This window comes from Apiospora marii (assembly GCF_038362585.1).
Source record: "Apiospora marii strain CBS 49790 chromosome Unknown utg000001l_segment0_segment0, whole genome shotgun sequence".
Classification (NCBI taxonomy): domain Eukaryota; kingdom Fungi; phylum Ascomycota; class Sordariomycetes; order Amphisphaeriales; family Apiosporaceae; genus Apiospora; species Apiospora marii.
In genome coordinates this window covers 4,178,318-4,192,609 of record NW_027117372.1, presented here as the reverse complement: position 1 = coordinate 4,192,609, position 14,292 = coordinate 4,178,318, and the positions used below count along the sequence as shown (strand labels likewise).

General features: G+C 52.3%; 4 protein-coding genes across 4 annotated transcripts; 3 read left to right on the top strand and 1 right to left on the bottom strand.

Moving 5' to 3' along the window:
• Positions 1-148: 148 nt before the first annotated feature.
• On the top strand, positions 149-6,028 carry PG985_001344 (Negative regulator of mitosis; the record flags this gene model as incomplete). The annotated part of the gene is made up of 1 exon (XM_066821113.1): positions 149-6,028. The coding sequence occupies one exon, from the start codon at positions 149-151 to the stop codon at positions 6,026-6,028; it is 5,880 nt and encodes a 1,959-aa protein (XP_066691992.1).
• Positions 6,029-6,748: 720 nt separating this feature from the next.
• On the top strand, positions 6,749-7,650 carry PG985_001343 (uncharacterized protein; the record flags this gene model as incomplete). The annotated part of the gene is made up of 2 exons (XM_066821112.1): positions 6,749-7,046; positions 7,166-7,650. The coding sequence occupies 2 exons, from the start codon at positions 6,749-6,751 to the stop codon at positions 7,648-7,650; spliced, it is 783 nt and encodes a 260-aa protein (XP_066691991.1).
• Positions 7,651-7,950: 300 nt separating this feature from the next.
• Positions 7,951-10,406, bottom strand: PG985_001342 (uncharacterized protein; the record flags this gene model as incomplete). The annotated part of the gene is made up of 4 exons (XM_066821111.1): positions 7,951-8,528; positions 8,597-8,704; positions 8,778-9,967; positions 10,042-10,406. The coding sequence occupies 4 exons, from the start codon at positions 10,404-10,406 to the stop codon at positions 7,951-7,953; spliced, it is 2,241 nt and encodes a 746-aa protein (XP_066691990.1).
• Positions 10,407-11,413: 1,007 nt separating this feature from the next.
• PG985_001341 (uncharacterized protein) lies at positions 11,414-14,060 on the top strand (the record flags this gene model as incomplete). The annotated part of the gene is made up of 9 exons (XM_066821110.1): positions 11,414-11,463; positions 11,811-12,297; positions 12,354-12,522; positions 12,575-12,872; positions 12,932-13,031; positions 13,085-13,188; positions 13,246-13,447; positions 13,511-13,625; positions 13,750-14,060. 9 exons carry the CDS (start codon positions 11,414-11,416, stop codon positions 14,058-14,060), a joined length of 1,836 nt encoding a protein of 611 aa, XP_066691989.1.
• Between the last annotated feature and the right edge of the window lie 232 nt (positions 14,061-14,292).

The window sequence follows — 14,292 nt, the reverse complement described above, 5'->3', positions numbered from 1 at the left end:
GAAGCTACTACGCAGACGAACCTGCGGGCACTCTACATTACCCAAGGTGAACGAATAACGATGCTACGAATTTGAACGACCCGATTACTTCTGCGACCCACAAAGCTTGCATCTGATCTCCCTCCATGGAGCAGCTCCAACAATCGACATGGCTTCGGTGACATCCCTCGGGCTGCACGAGCCGACCGCCCTCCGCTATGCCATTCAAGAGCAGCTCCTCCCAGAAAACGCCTCGGCGTCTGACTACACTTGGGAGATCATAGTCGACAACGACGGCAACGATGACGTGGGGGAAGACGAGCTGCTAGTCACCTATGAGGCTGTCGTCTGGTCAAGGGGAAACATATTTCGCAAATGCTTTGGATTCAAGCTGGAAAAGGAACCCGTGACGCAAGCGCTGTTGACCTACTTTCCTACGTCGCAAGAGTCACCGAAGCAAGAATACGAACATGGCCCAAGACGTAAACAGAGCATCGATGGGCGTCCCCTCTCAAAGGCTCTCGTGGTGTTTCTCAAAACCCAGGCACATATATACTTCCTGAACGGGACGAGCCATGTCGTCCACATGCCTTTTGAGGTCGAATCGGCCTGCGCCGCCCCTCAAGGCGTCATCATACAGAGGAAGCAGCGCGGCGAGGTTGGGATCGCTACCAGCGTCACTTTCCCACGCGTGCCTCCTAACTCCTTTATCTCCCCCCAGTCTTCACCTGCCTCCATGAGGACATCATCAGCACAAACAACATTTACCACCGAGACCCTCGGTAGACCAAAGGCTTTGCCATTGCGACTGGGTAACACAACGATAGATAGCATGTGGGAATTGCCGTCCGAGGTTAACGACTCTCATTGGCCCAGGCTGGTTTCACTGGTTGACCCTCTGTTGGAACTCGGTCTAGTCGTCACACAGTCGGATCGCTCCGCCAAGCAGAAAGGTCGGAGGAGCTCCGGCAGATCTCCTGATTTTTTAGACAAGGCCGAGGAGATACTCCACATAGAGGAGATCCGGCTACCCAACAAAGGACGTGAGTCTCGCGAGTCGGATCAGTTAATAATTGCAGTCACCATCAACAGGGAGACGAGCATGTACAGTGTCTGGCAGTTTAGCTACCTTAAAAACGAGGACCCTTTCCGGCCTTCCAAAACCCCCAAGACGAAGGACCGTCGAAGGAGCTCCATGCAGCCAGGCCACCCAAGCGGCGTCACATCCCCTATCCAGGCAAGCTTCAATGACGGCTTTGGTGCTCCGCTTCCCCGGAAGAGAACTCGGAAGAGTGAGAGGCAAGACAAGACAGATCGGGCAATCGAGAAGTTTGAGTCATCCCTTGGACTGGATAAAGAGACTGGCATTGGACGTCGTGCTTCGCGCCGGGTAAGCTCTATGCTTGCCAGAGCAGATCTTTCGGCCTCGCAGGATAGGACCGCATTTGGCGATCAGGCCCAAGTGGCCAATACCACTGGGGGCCGGAGAGAAACATCACTTGGCAGTCACAGGGCTCCTCGAACCAGTGGAGTTTACCCCAGCGTTAGTTTCAGCGGCACAGTCACTCAGAGCACTATGGGCAGCTTCCTAGAAGCGCCTGTAGATGATCTGCTAGAAGGGTTACGGTCTACAGGAGACCTCGAAGGCTTCCACAGCATGGGGCTCGATGATCATGACTTCGACGGCCTGGCCCAAGAAATGCGACTTCAAAAGATACACTCCGTCCCTGTCGAGAATTCGAATGTTCGATACTCTCTCTCGAAACAACCGGCAAGAACCCAGTGTCATGTGTTTTGTATGTCTGGCCCGTGGCACTGTGCGAATGACCGTCAGCGTCGCCAGGTCCTGATTGGTATACAAGACCCGATGGAAAAACGCCTTCAGCTGCTCACTCTTGATGTCCAAGTCCACATCGAACCCAAAACAGCCCGGAAACCAAAGGCAATTGACATCAACTTCCTTCACGCCCAGAAGGCTCAAAATGTTATCGACTCCTGCAAGATAACAGATGGTCCTACCGCCATGATATTGGTCTTGTCCGATGTTGGCAACGGGCAGCGCGTACTAAGCCTCGAGGCACCTGGGAGACAATTCACTCCTCTGGAGTTGCCGCCAAAACTGTCTCTTGCGAACGTCCGCAGTCTTGGATATCGCGGCAGTGAAGCCAAACGCGAAGTCGGCTTGAGGAGGTCCATCGTGTCTCCTCTTGGGGAAATTGCCGCTTTTCGCCATTCGAAGCTGGACGGGCTTGTGGATATTGTGGACGGTGAAAGCCAACAGCTCCACCAAATTCGCATTCAACTACGACCTACAAATCCTCAGGTTGCCAAAGCGCTGGATATCCTTCGTATAGGCCTCGGTCCGGACAATGGTGACAAGCTGCTGCCCGGCTGGTGGCAAGTCATGAGGTGGCTGCAGAACGAAGGGGTTGAGGCTACCGATGTCGAGTGGTCATCTTTCGTTATACTTCTGAGTACCATTTTCCTGGCTTTGGGTATCAGTGAGTATTCTGGCTCGTTCACTTCGCCCCCACCCCCGACCCGTCACCGGCGCACTCGAAGCCATCTGCGATCCAGCAGTGGTGTACATGTAGACTTGAGTGACTGGGATGCCATGAACACATTTGAGGTGCCCAATTTCGCAACTCACCCCCATTGGGTGGAACATACATCTTGGAAGTGGGTCTTGGAGAAAGAAGATGCGAATATGACCATGTTCAAGCCTACTCAAGGACGAGAACAAGAACTGGCCTTCTTCTCCTCGCATCTGAAGCATGCTCAATCGTTCATGGCCACGGATCTTGGCCAGGCTGCTTGTGGGCCAGGCGGTTATCTCGCAACTGCTATGGGGCCTAGCGATTCGAACAGGTCAAAACAGGCGCAGAACGCTATGGTCGCACTGCATATACTATCAGAAGAGCTCAAGCTAGATATAACTAGCCCAGCGACCGTGTCTCCCGGTCCTACCGATCTACGGGCAATTATATACCAAATCGCGAAGTGGCTCAAGTGGCCACAATGGGTCAGTATCTATGAGCTGGAAATGCCTTTGGACTTCTCGAATAGATCCGATGGCATCATAGAGCTCTCCATCCTGCCCCCTGAGCCACCGGTCTGGAATATATTTGACTGGATTCAAGGCAGCCTGATGAAAGACCCAAGCCTTGAACAGACTTTACCGGCCATGACTTCAAACATGTCAGCAGACGTCTTACCGCGTACCAAGGTATTCGATCGGCTTTTCCATCATCTCAAGCTCAAAGGCGACTCGCCAATGGGGTTTGTCGAGGCCATGCACGACAGTGACATTACACATACTCTCCTGGAGTCGTTGCCGGAGGCGGTTCTTGTTCCTCTCCAGGATGCAATCGCGCAGTGCCAAGCACGTCCACCACCAGGGTGGTCAAAGGAACTGCTGGCTCTTGTGGATCGTAGCGATGTCGGCTCGGTGCTCACAATTACGGACCAGCAGCGCCTGAACTCTGCTAATCTCGTGGCATCCTCACATCTCGCATCCTGGGATTTTAGCTCCTTGTGTCAGAATGTCATGGACTTCAACGACGCTCCAACTGACGATGTTGCCGAAAGCGATAAACAGGCGGTTATTCGAGCTATATTTAAAGAGGATCGCAGGCTCGACGAGACAAGGCTTATGCTCACGACGACCAAGCCCAGAGCGATTCGACTCGACCCCCAGTCAGGGTGGTCGGATGCGTTCTATCTGGAACAGCAAAAGGAACTTGTTACAAGGCTTGCCACCAACACTTTATCAATTCCAGCTGGCCGGGGACTGATGAACTACGGATTGCGATTCCCGTTACTGACGCAAAAGTTTCACATTAATGGATTCGTGCTCAACTGTACCGTGACGCCGACAAATCAAACTGTTGGAGTCGACAAAAGTCTTTTCACAGAGGAGAAGATTGCTTGGGCCTTTTTCCATTCCGGTGTTGCTGGTGGATTGTCCATTTCGCGACAAGCCAAGGGTATCGACACGTCCTGGATTCTGTACAACAAGCCCGGTAATGATCTCAACAACCGCCATGCAGGATTCTTGCTAGCCCTGGGCCTCAATGGCCACCTCAAAGGTGTGGCCAAATGGGTGGCCTTCAAATATCTTACCCCTAAGCATACAATGACGTCAATTGGTCTGCTACTCGGTCTCGCCGCCTCTTACATCGGAACAATGGATTCCCTCATCACTCGGTTGCTATCCGTCCACGTCACGCGGATGCTGCCACGAGGAGCTGCGGAGTTGAACTTATCTCCCTTAACCCAGACAACCGGCATCATGGGCATCGGACTACTCTACTGCAACAGCCAGCATCGCCGCATGAGTGAGATCATGATGTCCGAGATATCACATATAGAAACCGGCGACGAAGAAGAGCCTCTGCGGAGCGAATGCTACCGTCTGGCCGCTGGATTCGCCCTCGGCTTCATCAACCTTGGCAAAGGCAGTGATCTCAAAGGGCTACATGATATGCGCATCACTGAGCAGCTCCTCATGCTCGCTTCCACATCGAAAAAGGTCGAGCTCGTTCACATCCTTGATCGATCGAGCGCAGCTGCTATTGTCGCGATAGCCCTGATATATATGAAGTCTGATGATCATATCGTTGCTCGCAAGATCGACGTGCCCGACGCCATGTTGCAGTTCGATTACATACGACCAGACCTTCTACTTCTGCGAACCTTGGCAAAACACCTGATACTGTGGTCTGAAATCAAGCCGAATCACGATTGGGTCCGGAAGAATCTTCCGGCGCGCTATCAATCGAGGGTCAGTCCTCCGACCCAGCCTTTCAACGGTCCCGGGCGTGGTCCTTTGAACTCTACACACTTGCCCTTCCTCACGATCTTGGCCGGACTCTGCTTTGCAATTGGTCTTCGGTATGCTGGCTCAGGAGATCCGGCTGTGCGCGACCTATTATTGAACTACCTGTATCGCTTCTATGGCCTATGTCGCTCTATACCGCACAAAGCCAATTTTGACGAGCGCGCCGTCCACGTAACTGGACGCATGTGCCTCGATGTCGTCGCGCTTTCAACCGCCGCCGTCATGGCCGGTACCTGCGACATCAAGGTACTACGTATCTTACGGTCTCTACATGGCCGTAACGACGCGGAAACAACCTTTGGTTCGCACATGGCCATCCATATGGCCATGGGTGTGCTTTCACTAGGTTGCGGCACCCAGACCTTTAGCAACTCGAACCTCGCGATTGCCTCGTTACTGGTCGCTTTCTATCCAGTCTTCCCAGACCAAGTGCAAGACAACAAGAGCCACTTGCAGGCTTTCCGCCATTTCTGGGTCCTCGCAACAGACCCTCGTTGTCTGGTTACGAAAGATGTAGCCACGGATACCCCAGTTGGTATTCCGATCCGCATCAGATTCAAAGATGGCCGCCCAGAGGAGGCACGAACAACGCCTTGCCTGTTGCCCCCGCTCGACGACATCACCAGCGTGAGCACTGCCAGCCCAGACTATTGGAACATGGACCTCGACTTTGCCGGTGGCCAAGGGAAAGAGCTTCGGGAGAGGTTTGCGCTGAATCAGGTCCTGCATCTTCGACGCCGACCTGCCGGGGGTAGTCCATTTTCTGCCACCATGCTGGCCTTGGGTCGCCAACCACCGGGAGGAGGCTCTCAGCTGGAAGAGGCCCGCCAACCCCTGGAGTGGCTCTTCACTTCTGTGGGAAGTCTCAGACGACTCACCCATGCTGAGCGCGGCATCGTGCTGGACACCGGGGTGGGCGGCCCGGACGTGGGACTTAGTAACGGGAGTGTGGTAGATGCAAGGCTCATGCTGGAAGAGGCGGTGCGGAACGGCCACCGGGACGATCTGCTTGCTCTGAGGGGCTTGTTTGAATGGGTAGACGCGAGAGCGGGCAAGATGCAGGCAGACAAGGACGGTCTAACACATGGAGCCACCACAAAGTTGGGCAAGAATAACCACGAGTGGGTTGGCGAGAGCTGGCTGAGGGACAGCGTCGTAGAAAGCCTCAAGGGAATGATTTGGCTTGCCGGTAGGGAGGGGGGCGATTAGTGCGCCAAGCCCGCCTCGAGCATGAATCCACGAGACAGGGAGTCATAGGAGATGGGTGTATTGACACTTGTGCTGGACGCCAATGGTGGCACTCTCGAATATGATCATCCAAGATAGCACCCAAATGTACCATCATTAACCTGTATGTTGCTCAGCGTCCGTTGAAATTGGGATATGAATCTTCCACGCCTGCCAACCGACTCCAAAAGTTCACCTCTGATGGTCGCCGAATCCCGCCGTCATAGTCGATATTGGTAATAGAAACCCTCTTTGCGAAGCGCCCAAGATATCGTGACCCCTCATTCATGAACATGCATGGTGACGACAGCAGCCGATGTTTCCATTGCTGGCATCAAAGTTACCCAGTTCAATCAATCGATGCACATGGTAGACTGGGAGCAGATCGCCGGCAATTGGCTGTCTACAGGTGTTCTGGTACCGAGCCAGGCTGCTTCATATTAGCCGACGATCGCATCATATCCATGGGGCTTTTAGTACTACCGGCTTTTAGATTAGCAATACCGGGTATACTGCCTCCGCGTTGGAGACGACTTGTATAGAGAGGTCTAATGTCGCGGCATATAGGCTTCTCGCAATCCTTTAAAATGCCCGTCCAAGGCTCGCCTGGCCACCCATTGCCCTCTTTTTCCTGATCCCCTAACACCAGCCTCATTCCCAAAAAGAACCTACGCGCTACTGCTTGACCAAATCTTCGACATAATGAAACAGCAGCTCTTCGCCATCATCTCCGCACTCGCATATGCCGCCACCGCGAGACCCACCGCCGCGGCAGCCGAGGCCTGCGATCGCGCCACCCTCGTAGCCGTCTCGGACTCGTACGTCGCGGCGCAGGCGGCCGGGCAGCTGGAAACCCTCAAGGGCGTCACCTCCGACACCGTCTACACCCAGAACTTCAAGACGGCGACCCTGGCCAGCGGCCTGCTCTCGCAGTCCTTCAAGATTGACCACAACCGCAGCACGCACGACACCACACAGTGCGCCACCTACACGGAACTGAGTACGAGCCTCCCTCTCTTCACTTTCCTCTTTTCGCAATACGGCAAATACCTAAAAAAGACCCATCTCTCCTGCCCATCCAGCAGGAACAGACGAGCTTGCCGCTAACCCAAACCCCAGTAATCGCCGACACCAAGAACCCGCACGTCATCGCGACCCAGATCCGCCTCGCGCCCAACAGCACCAACCTCAGCAAGATCGAGACCATCGTGACGAGCACGGGAGACTGGCTGTTCAACGCGCCGGCGACGCTGCGGTACGCGTCGCAGGAGAGCTGGGGGGAGATCCCCGAGGAGAAGCGGGACACGCGCGAGGCGATCCAGGCGGCCGGCGACGCCTACCTGGACCTCTTCAGCGACAAGTCGGTGAAGGTGCCGTGGGGCAGCCCCTGCGCGCGGCTCGAGGGCGGCTCCTACGTCCAGCCGCGCTGCGACGTGGGCGTGCCGGCGGGCATCAAGCAGACCAACCGCCGCTACGTCGTCGACGAGGTCACGGGCGCCGTCGACATCTTCTTCGACTTCGCCGGCGCCGACCCCGACAGCCACGAGTTCCGCGTCGAGGGCGGCAAGCTTCGCTACGTACATACCCTGACGGTCATGCACTGATGGAGCTACACGGGAAACGTGGTTATAGCCACATATGATAAAGGGAGGGGCCTACTCGCTGTGTGGATGAAAATCGGTAGGCTGGTATAATTTACCACGGATGTTCATCGTTGGTCTCTATCTGAGCTATACTACAGCAACAATCATGGGTAAAGATCCCTCTATATGATTCTGGTTGAATTTGGAAGAGGATATTGCCCCCTAAAAGTTCGCAAGTATGCTGGAGCACCTGGTAAATGCAACGCCTGGCCATTTAGCGTACCTATGCCATAAAAGCTCTGAAAGAGCTCTCCAAGTCCCCTATGTGAGAAGAGGGCCATAGATCACTTTGGCTTGGCAGATAACCCTTGCCTGACTCCTCTCTTCCTTCGTAAGCCGCACGAAAGACCCGTGGCACTGGGAAATATCAAGAATCCCCTGATCTGTAGCATCGGATGACTTGTGCTCAAGGATAGCCGGACAGAGGCAGAACTCTATCGCTCTGGGGGCATCATCGTCATCCTCATTATTAGGAGGGGCGACCAAGCCCTTCAAATAATCCGACTCTTTGGAGGGACTCTTATCCGGAAACCACAGCTCATAATGGCTGTGGGATAGAGACAGTTGTACCTTGAGCCTGAGTAGGTGACTGAATACAGCCATGAGCTCTGATATCCGCCATTGGCTCTCACCCTCAACCATCAGGCCGATGTGAGGAGGAGCAAACGAAAGAGGGGCCCGGCTGTCCCCAAAAGTGAAGAATGGCATGAGCCTATCAAAGAATCTCTCTGTGTGGAGTTTTGCTTCGCGATCAAGTGCTCGAGGCAACCCAATATCTGGATCCTTCAGCATTCTAGTGACCGCCTCGCAATACAGCATGCGGAAGCCTGCTCTGCTGCCTGTATATTAATAAATGTGAGCGGGGAAACAACGTTAATCAGCTCTTCAAACAGATGTAACGACTTACAGCTTAAGCTTACGGCTTCTAAAAAGGCATAGGCGAAATCTCTGTGTGCGCCGGAGGCCAGACCCTGCGTGATTTCGAAGTGTAAGGTTTGCAGTGCCTCTGGACTACCTGAAGGAAAGAGACAGCAAGTTAGCAAAGTAGATAGTGTTGACAAGAAGCAGGGTGCGGTGCTAATGCTTACATCTGTTGGCGAGCTCCGTATGGAAGGAGTGCGCCAAGATCAAATTGAGCTCGGCGTCTAGTCGAGGCACACTTTGCGGTTCGTCTCTTGTGGTTTGAGCTGTCTGATTCTGGCCAGGATAGAAAATCCAGTCAACAGCACAAGCAACCAGTATGGCTCGCAACCACTTTTCCGTTACCCGACTTGATGGCGACTCGGAGTTGCTGTTAGGGGAATATGCAAAGCAGGATGAAATGCGCATCTGTTGTATGAGGTGGTCCAGTGTAGGCACCTCAGCCAGAAGGAATCCATCCCTTGACAAGGATTTGGATATGTTAAAACATTGTAGTGATATCTTTTTGAGGCAAGATTGAATTTCGTCAGAATCTGGTGCCCACCGAATACTTGCTGCACTGGCTTGCTGCTCGAATGAGGCAAGCGATTGTTTGAAGGCATCGTATTTACAAGGTAGTGATGAGATAGCAGGTAATATCTGAGCCTCATCAGTCTCTAACGACTGTATTGGCGCATCGAAGTCTTCACCATTGTTTGGAATGGGCGATTCCGCGGGACGAGGCTCAACTCTGTTCGATTCTTGATCACGAGCGGAGCTGGACGGTTCTTGGAAGAAGGGCGAAGAATTGTTTAGTTCTTTGTTGTAATCTTGCAAAAAGGGCGAAAAACTATTGGGTTCCGGGACGTCGGGAGTGGGAGCTGGAGCGATACTCGGCGGTTCCTCTATGCGAGGGTGAACGGTCGAAGGTGCTCCAGTATCTGGATTGTAGCCCTGGGGTCTTTCAACGTGAGGATGAATGAAAGCCAATGTTTCCTCCGCAATGGGAACAACATTTGAGGGTTCTTCGGGATAGGGAGCATGGGCTTGGGGTCTATCGGCATGAGGGTCGGACGCCAAGGCTTCCTCGGCGCTCTGCAACATCTCATGGTCTTCTCCTAGATTCCAATGCTGCTGCTGTGGATCTGCCGAACGACATTGATCGCACAAGTGGTTCCCGGGGGCCACGGTGAAGTCATCCACTTCATAGTAGCACACTACATGCTGCCAGCGTGAGCATGTCGGGTTCGTGCATTGGACAGTATCACCAAGGACGTGACTAAAGCCGCATCTGCATTTGATTGGCTCAACATATTCGGCATAATCCATGTGTTGATCATTCTCCTGTGGTGCTGATGGACGGAGTTGAGCTAGTTGCCTGTGTGAGAAAGGATACTATGTTAATTACGTCAAATGGTGATGAGACACGGGTTCGGAAATAATGCCACTCACTTTCTGTCATCTTCTACACTTTGGTTGACGCGACCCCAAATATCTGGGAACTCGCCGTCCAAGCGCGGTAGAGTCTTGTTCCAAGCACCCTGCAGGTACAGAGCGTCGGGCTCATGGTCGCCATCATCGGGGCCAAAGTTTGCCCATAGCCATCTCATCTTCCTTTGTATCTGGCGCGAAGTGAAGGCCGGGATCAGTGTGGCTAGGTGGTCGCACGCACGAGAGATGCCGACACTCCTGTCTTTCCGAGAAGACTTTTCGCAATGGCTGTATTCATAAGGCCACCATTGGCGAATTTTTTCCACCGAGATGTTGAGGGAGGAGAGTAGACATTGGATGTCTTCGACACCCCAAGTCCCACCCATGATTGCTGTCGCAAGCGGGTTATACCAGAAAGTGGCAGGAGGGAAGACAGGAGGGGTCTGTGAGCAAACAAATTGCCGAGCACAACACCGACCGATGAAATCGCTTCACTGAAACGTACCCAGCACCCAGTCGATGATGCCGAGAATTGGTTATGGAGCAATCAACCTCCTTTGGTGGTGTTGCTGCTTGTATGCGGCTTCCCATAGGCATTGATCTGGCAATCGAATGGTTAGGTATCCTGCAAGGCTCTGTTGGGTGTACCTACCAGCCAGCCTACCACCTATCGTAAAGAGAGGGTGTCTGGATGCGCCACCTACAGATGCAGGGATCCGTGATAGGTCGTTTTGTTTGCTCTCCTGCGTCTACGGCTGAGTCATAAGAGGAAACGCTGCTGTATGAGCCAGTCACGCAGGAAGCTACATAGGCAGGTGCAACTGGATTGTGTGTGCAGTTCAACTGGAATCACATCAATTGAAGTTACCTCCACCCAACCCCTCATTTTTCTTTTTGTAGGTAACTACAGCTGCACTTGCGACGACGTACCCCAGGAAGTGCGCCGCATACACAGTTGGAAAAAGAACTTCGGTTTTTCTAACAGGTGAGCCACCCGCTGATCTAGTGGATGCCCTTCAAGGCTTCGGTAACATAAACCTGCGAAATAATATGACCCATCATTTTCATGGGAAAGAGCCATGCAGTGAAGGACGCTTTTGGCTTTCAGTCACAGTAACTCTTCTGATGCACCAGAGAGTTTACTTGAATTCCCCGGATTGATGCACCTCCGCGTTCCATCTGATGCCTTGGGTGTACACGCAGGTACTACTTATCGGCGACATCTTTCAATTGTTTGCTCCAAGCACCACCGCTTCGCCTGCCACGCCCACCCACGTCGACTTCTCTTGTTGGCTCCTTGGTGTGAGCTTGAATTCGAGCCTGCACATACCCACGAGTTAGGAGAAAATTCACTAAAGACCACTCTCGCCAATCCAAGTGCCAAATCAAAGCCATGGGTTCTAACGGCAACAACGACGTCGGCGACGGCTACACGCCGAAGCGGTGGAGGGCCGCGCTTGACTTTGGAACCACTACAACAAGCATTGTGTTCTGCCTTCCATTCGAGTCCATCCCGGGTAAGTGACTTTTGATGTTCATTCCTTTCTATTCCAATGGTTATTCCTCTCAGCCCCAGCGGTTATTCCAATCATTTCAGTATCTCCTGGTATAAACGCATCGTTTATTCTAGAGGTTGCCGTTCTTCCCTCCTGGGACACCCTTTTCATTCTTAAAGGAGCGAATACTAACGCTCCAAGTCGATCAGTACTGCGAAAAGGCACGATAGTGCATGTCAACAAATGGCCTTGTGAGACACCGGAAGAGGGCGCGAGTCGCCTGAAACCTACCAGTGAGATCCCCTCGGTCATACGCTATGGCTTGACAGATGGTTCCATAAAGATCGGTTGGGATGCCCTCGCAACCATCAAGAGCCCAGTTTGGAAGAAGAGTCCTGGCGTCATTATTGAACGCTTCAAGCTGCTTCTGGATACCACTGAGAGCACAGCTGCTCTACGACACGAGATCAGACAACGCATAGGCATCCTACAGACACCCAAGGGGGAGGTCGACCTGATTGCCGAATATCTGGAGCAGGTTTTCGCCCATACACTTGATTTCATGCGTACCAACTACATGTTAGATGAGCGTGACGATATCGAGCTCGTCCTGACATTGCCAACTGCTTGGACTCCCATGGCCGTACGAAAAATGTGCGCTGCCGTCGATATGGCCTCTCAGTCATCTGGATTGCCCATTGGGAAAGTCCGACGAACTGTGTCAGAAACAGAAGCTGGCATGGCGTATGTGCGGGAGAAAAGCCGAGATGTCAAGTTTGAAGTCAGTCACGATCAGTAACTCTTTTACCATTAGACCCATACTTACCTAATCGATAGACGGGCGACTGTGTCCTTATGGGTGATATCGGAGGTGGCACCACGGTAAGTGAAACAAGCCATGATCTTACCTATGCAAAGCGGCCTCTGGAGGCAACTAACGAAGCCCAGGATACTGTTCCCTACAGTCTAGGAAGCACCAGGCTTGTTGAGCTGGCACCCAGCGCAGGTAGTTAGGTATGTCCCCTCCAGCTTCAGCTTCCATACTGATATATGTCTAGGAATCACATGTGGATCAACAAATCTCGACCAAGGATTCAAAACCCAACTGATAAAGGATGTCAAGCATGATATTAAGTCCGGCCTCCAGCTTCATGACAGCCCTTCGCTGCAGAACAAGATTGAGTTGGCTACATTCGAGTGGGGTAAAGATCACAAGAAGAACATCAAGAAAGGTCATATCATAGACCTATGGGTGCCGTTCAAGTTCCGAGAGGCTCGAAAACCAGACCAACAACAGGAATTGGACAAGTTCGGAGAGGATGACGACGGTGAGCTGGGGTACTACTGTATCAAAAAGTAAGTGTTGTGAAGGATGTCTAACTGGAGCACTGAACACCAGCTAATATATGGTACAGAAACGAAATCAAATCCATATTTGATGCAGCATGCAAGTCTGTTTGTACTCTTCTGAAAGAGCAGCTGGATCAAGTTATCCAGCTGGGCCACAAGGTCAAGGTAAACCCCAGACTTGAAACCGTGAGTCTCTTTACACCGCTAACGTTACGTAGATGATAGTCCTGGTTGGTGGATTCTCAGAGTCACTTTATCTACGCGAGGCCATTATCTACGAATGTAGATCGTACGGCGTTAACATTATATTCCCCCCCAAATGGTAAGCGGACCGGCCAGTTCCCCATTGGTAAAACAGCATGAACTGAATTTGCAATAGTCAATGGGCAGTAGTAGAAGGGGCAATGATTTGGGCCAACAAGGAGCAGTATCAGGCAGACAGAATCAGCCGCTACAGTATCGGTATCAAAAGACACATGTCATACGAACCGAGAAAGCTATACCACAAAGGCGTGAAACCGGATGTGGACGAGTGGGGTCGCAATTACGTAAAGAATTGCCTTGAATGGGTAGTCAAAAAGGTATGTTCTGGCGGACCTTCATTGGGGATCACTGCCTATCACAGTTGCTTACCTTCACATCAGGGCTGTCTGATACCCGCCAACGGGCTCACCCAGACATACGATCTGCATATGTCCGTCGAAGAAGAAACTCCGAGCATTACCTTGGACCAGGCCATATACATCTCCGAGACATCTTGTGAGGATAACTATCGGGATAGCGATCCGGTGAACGCAGGCAAGTATTTATGTTGAATCCCTGAGCAAATCATTCAATACTAGGCTTTCTGTGCCATCTGCAGCTATAACTGACCCGAATCCAGATGCCGAACTTCTAGAAACAGCCATGTTCTCAATTGACATGGAGCCCATTCGACCTATGATGACCCTCACAAAACTGGGCAAAGTCAAAAGACGCAAGACAATGGATGGTAAAAAAACAGCTGATCGCCTCTACATGGTAAACTTCCAGTTGAAGATCACCGTCGATGACTTAGGCCTGTCCTACCGGATCGAGTGCGCAGACTCCCGAAAGAAGGCGAAGACTGGCACGCTGGCTCTGCCATATATTGTCGATCCGGGTACGGTTTTGAGAAATACCAGCGGAGACGTGCTGGGCGCAGATGGTGGGTGAGAAAGGGGCAGGGGTTGGTTGGGGTCGGTAATGAATTTGTCAGCAGGTACGATGCCTGACACTTAGGTAGTTCTTGCCTTTGCTAAATCATGAGAGCATTTCTTTTTCTGTGACAGTCATGTTGGCTTGAAAGGCAGCATGCACAACTTAATGTATACGTGTGAAACTCTGGTATAGACAACATATCTCGCATTTGAAAAGGAGTCAACTTTCCAGGGGCGACACTATATTG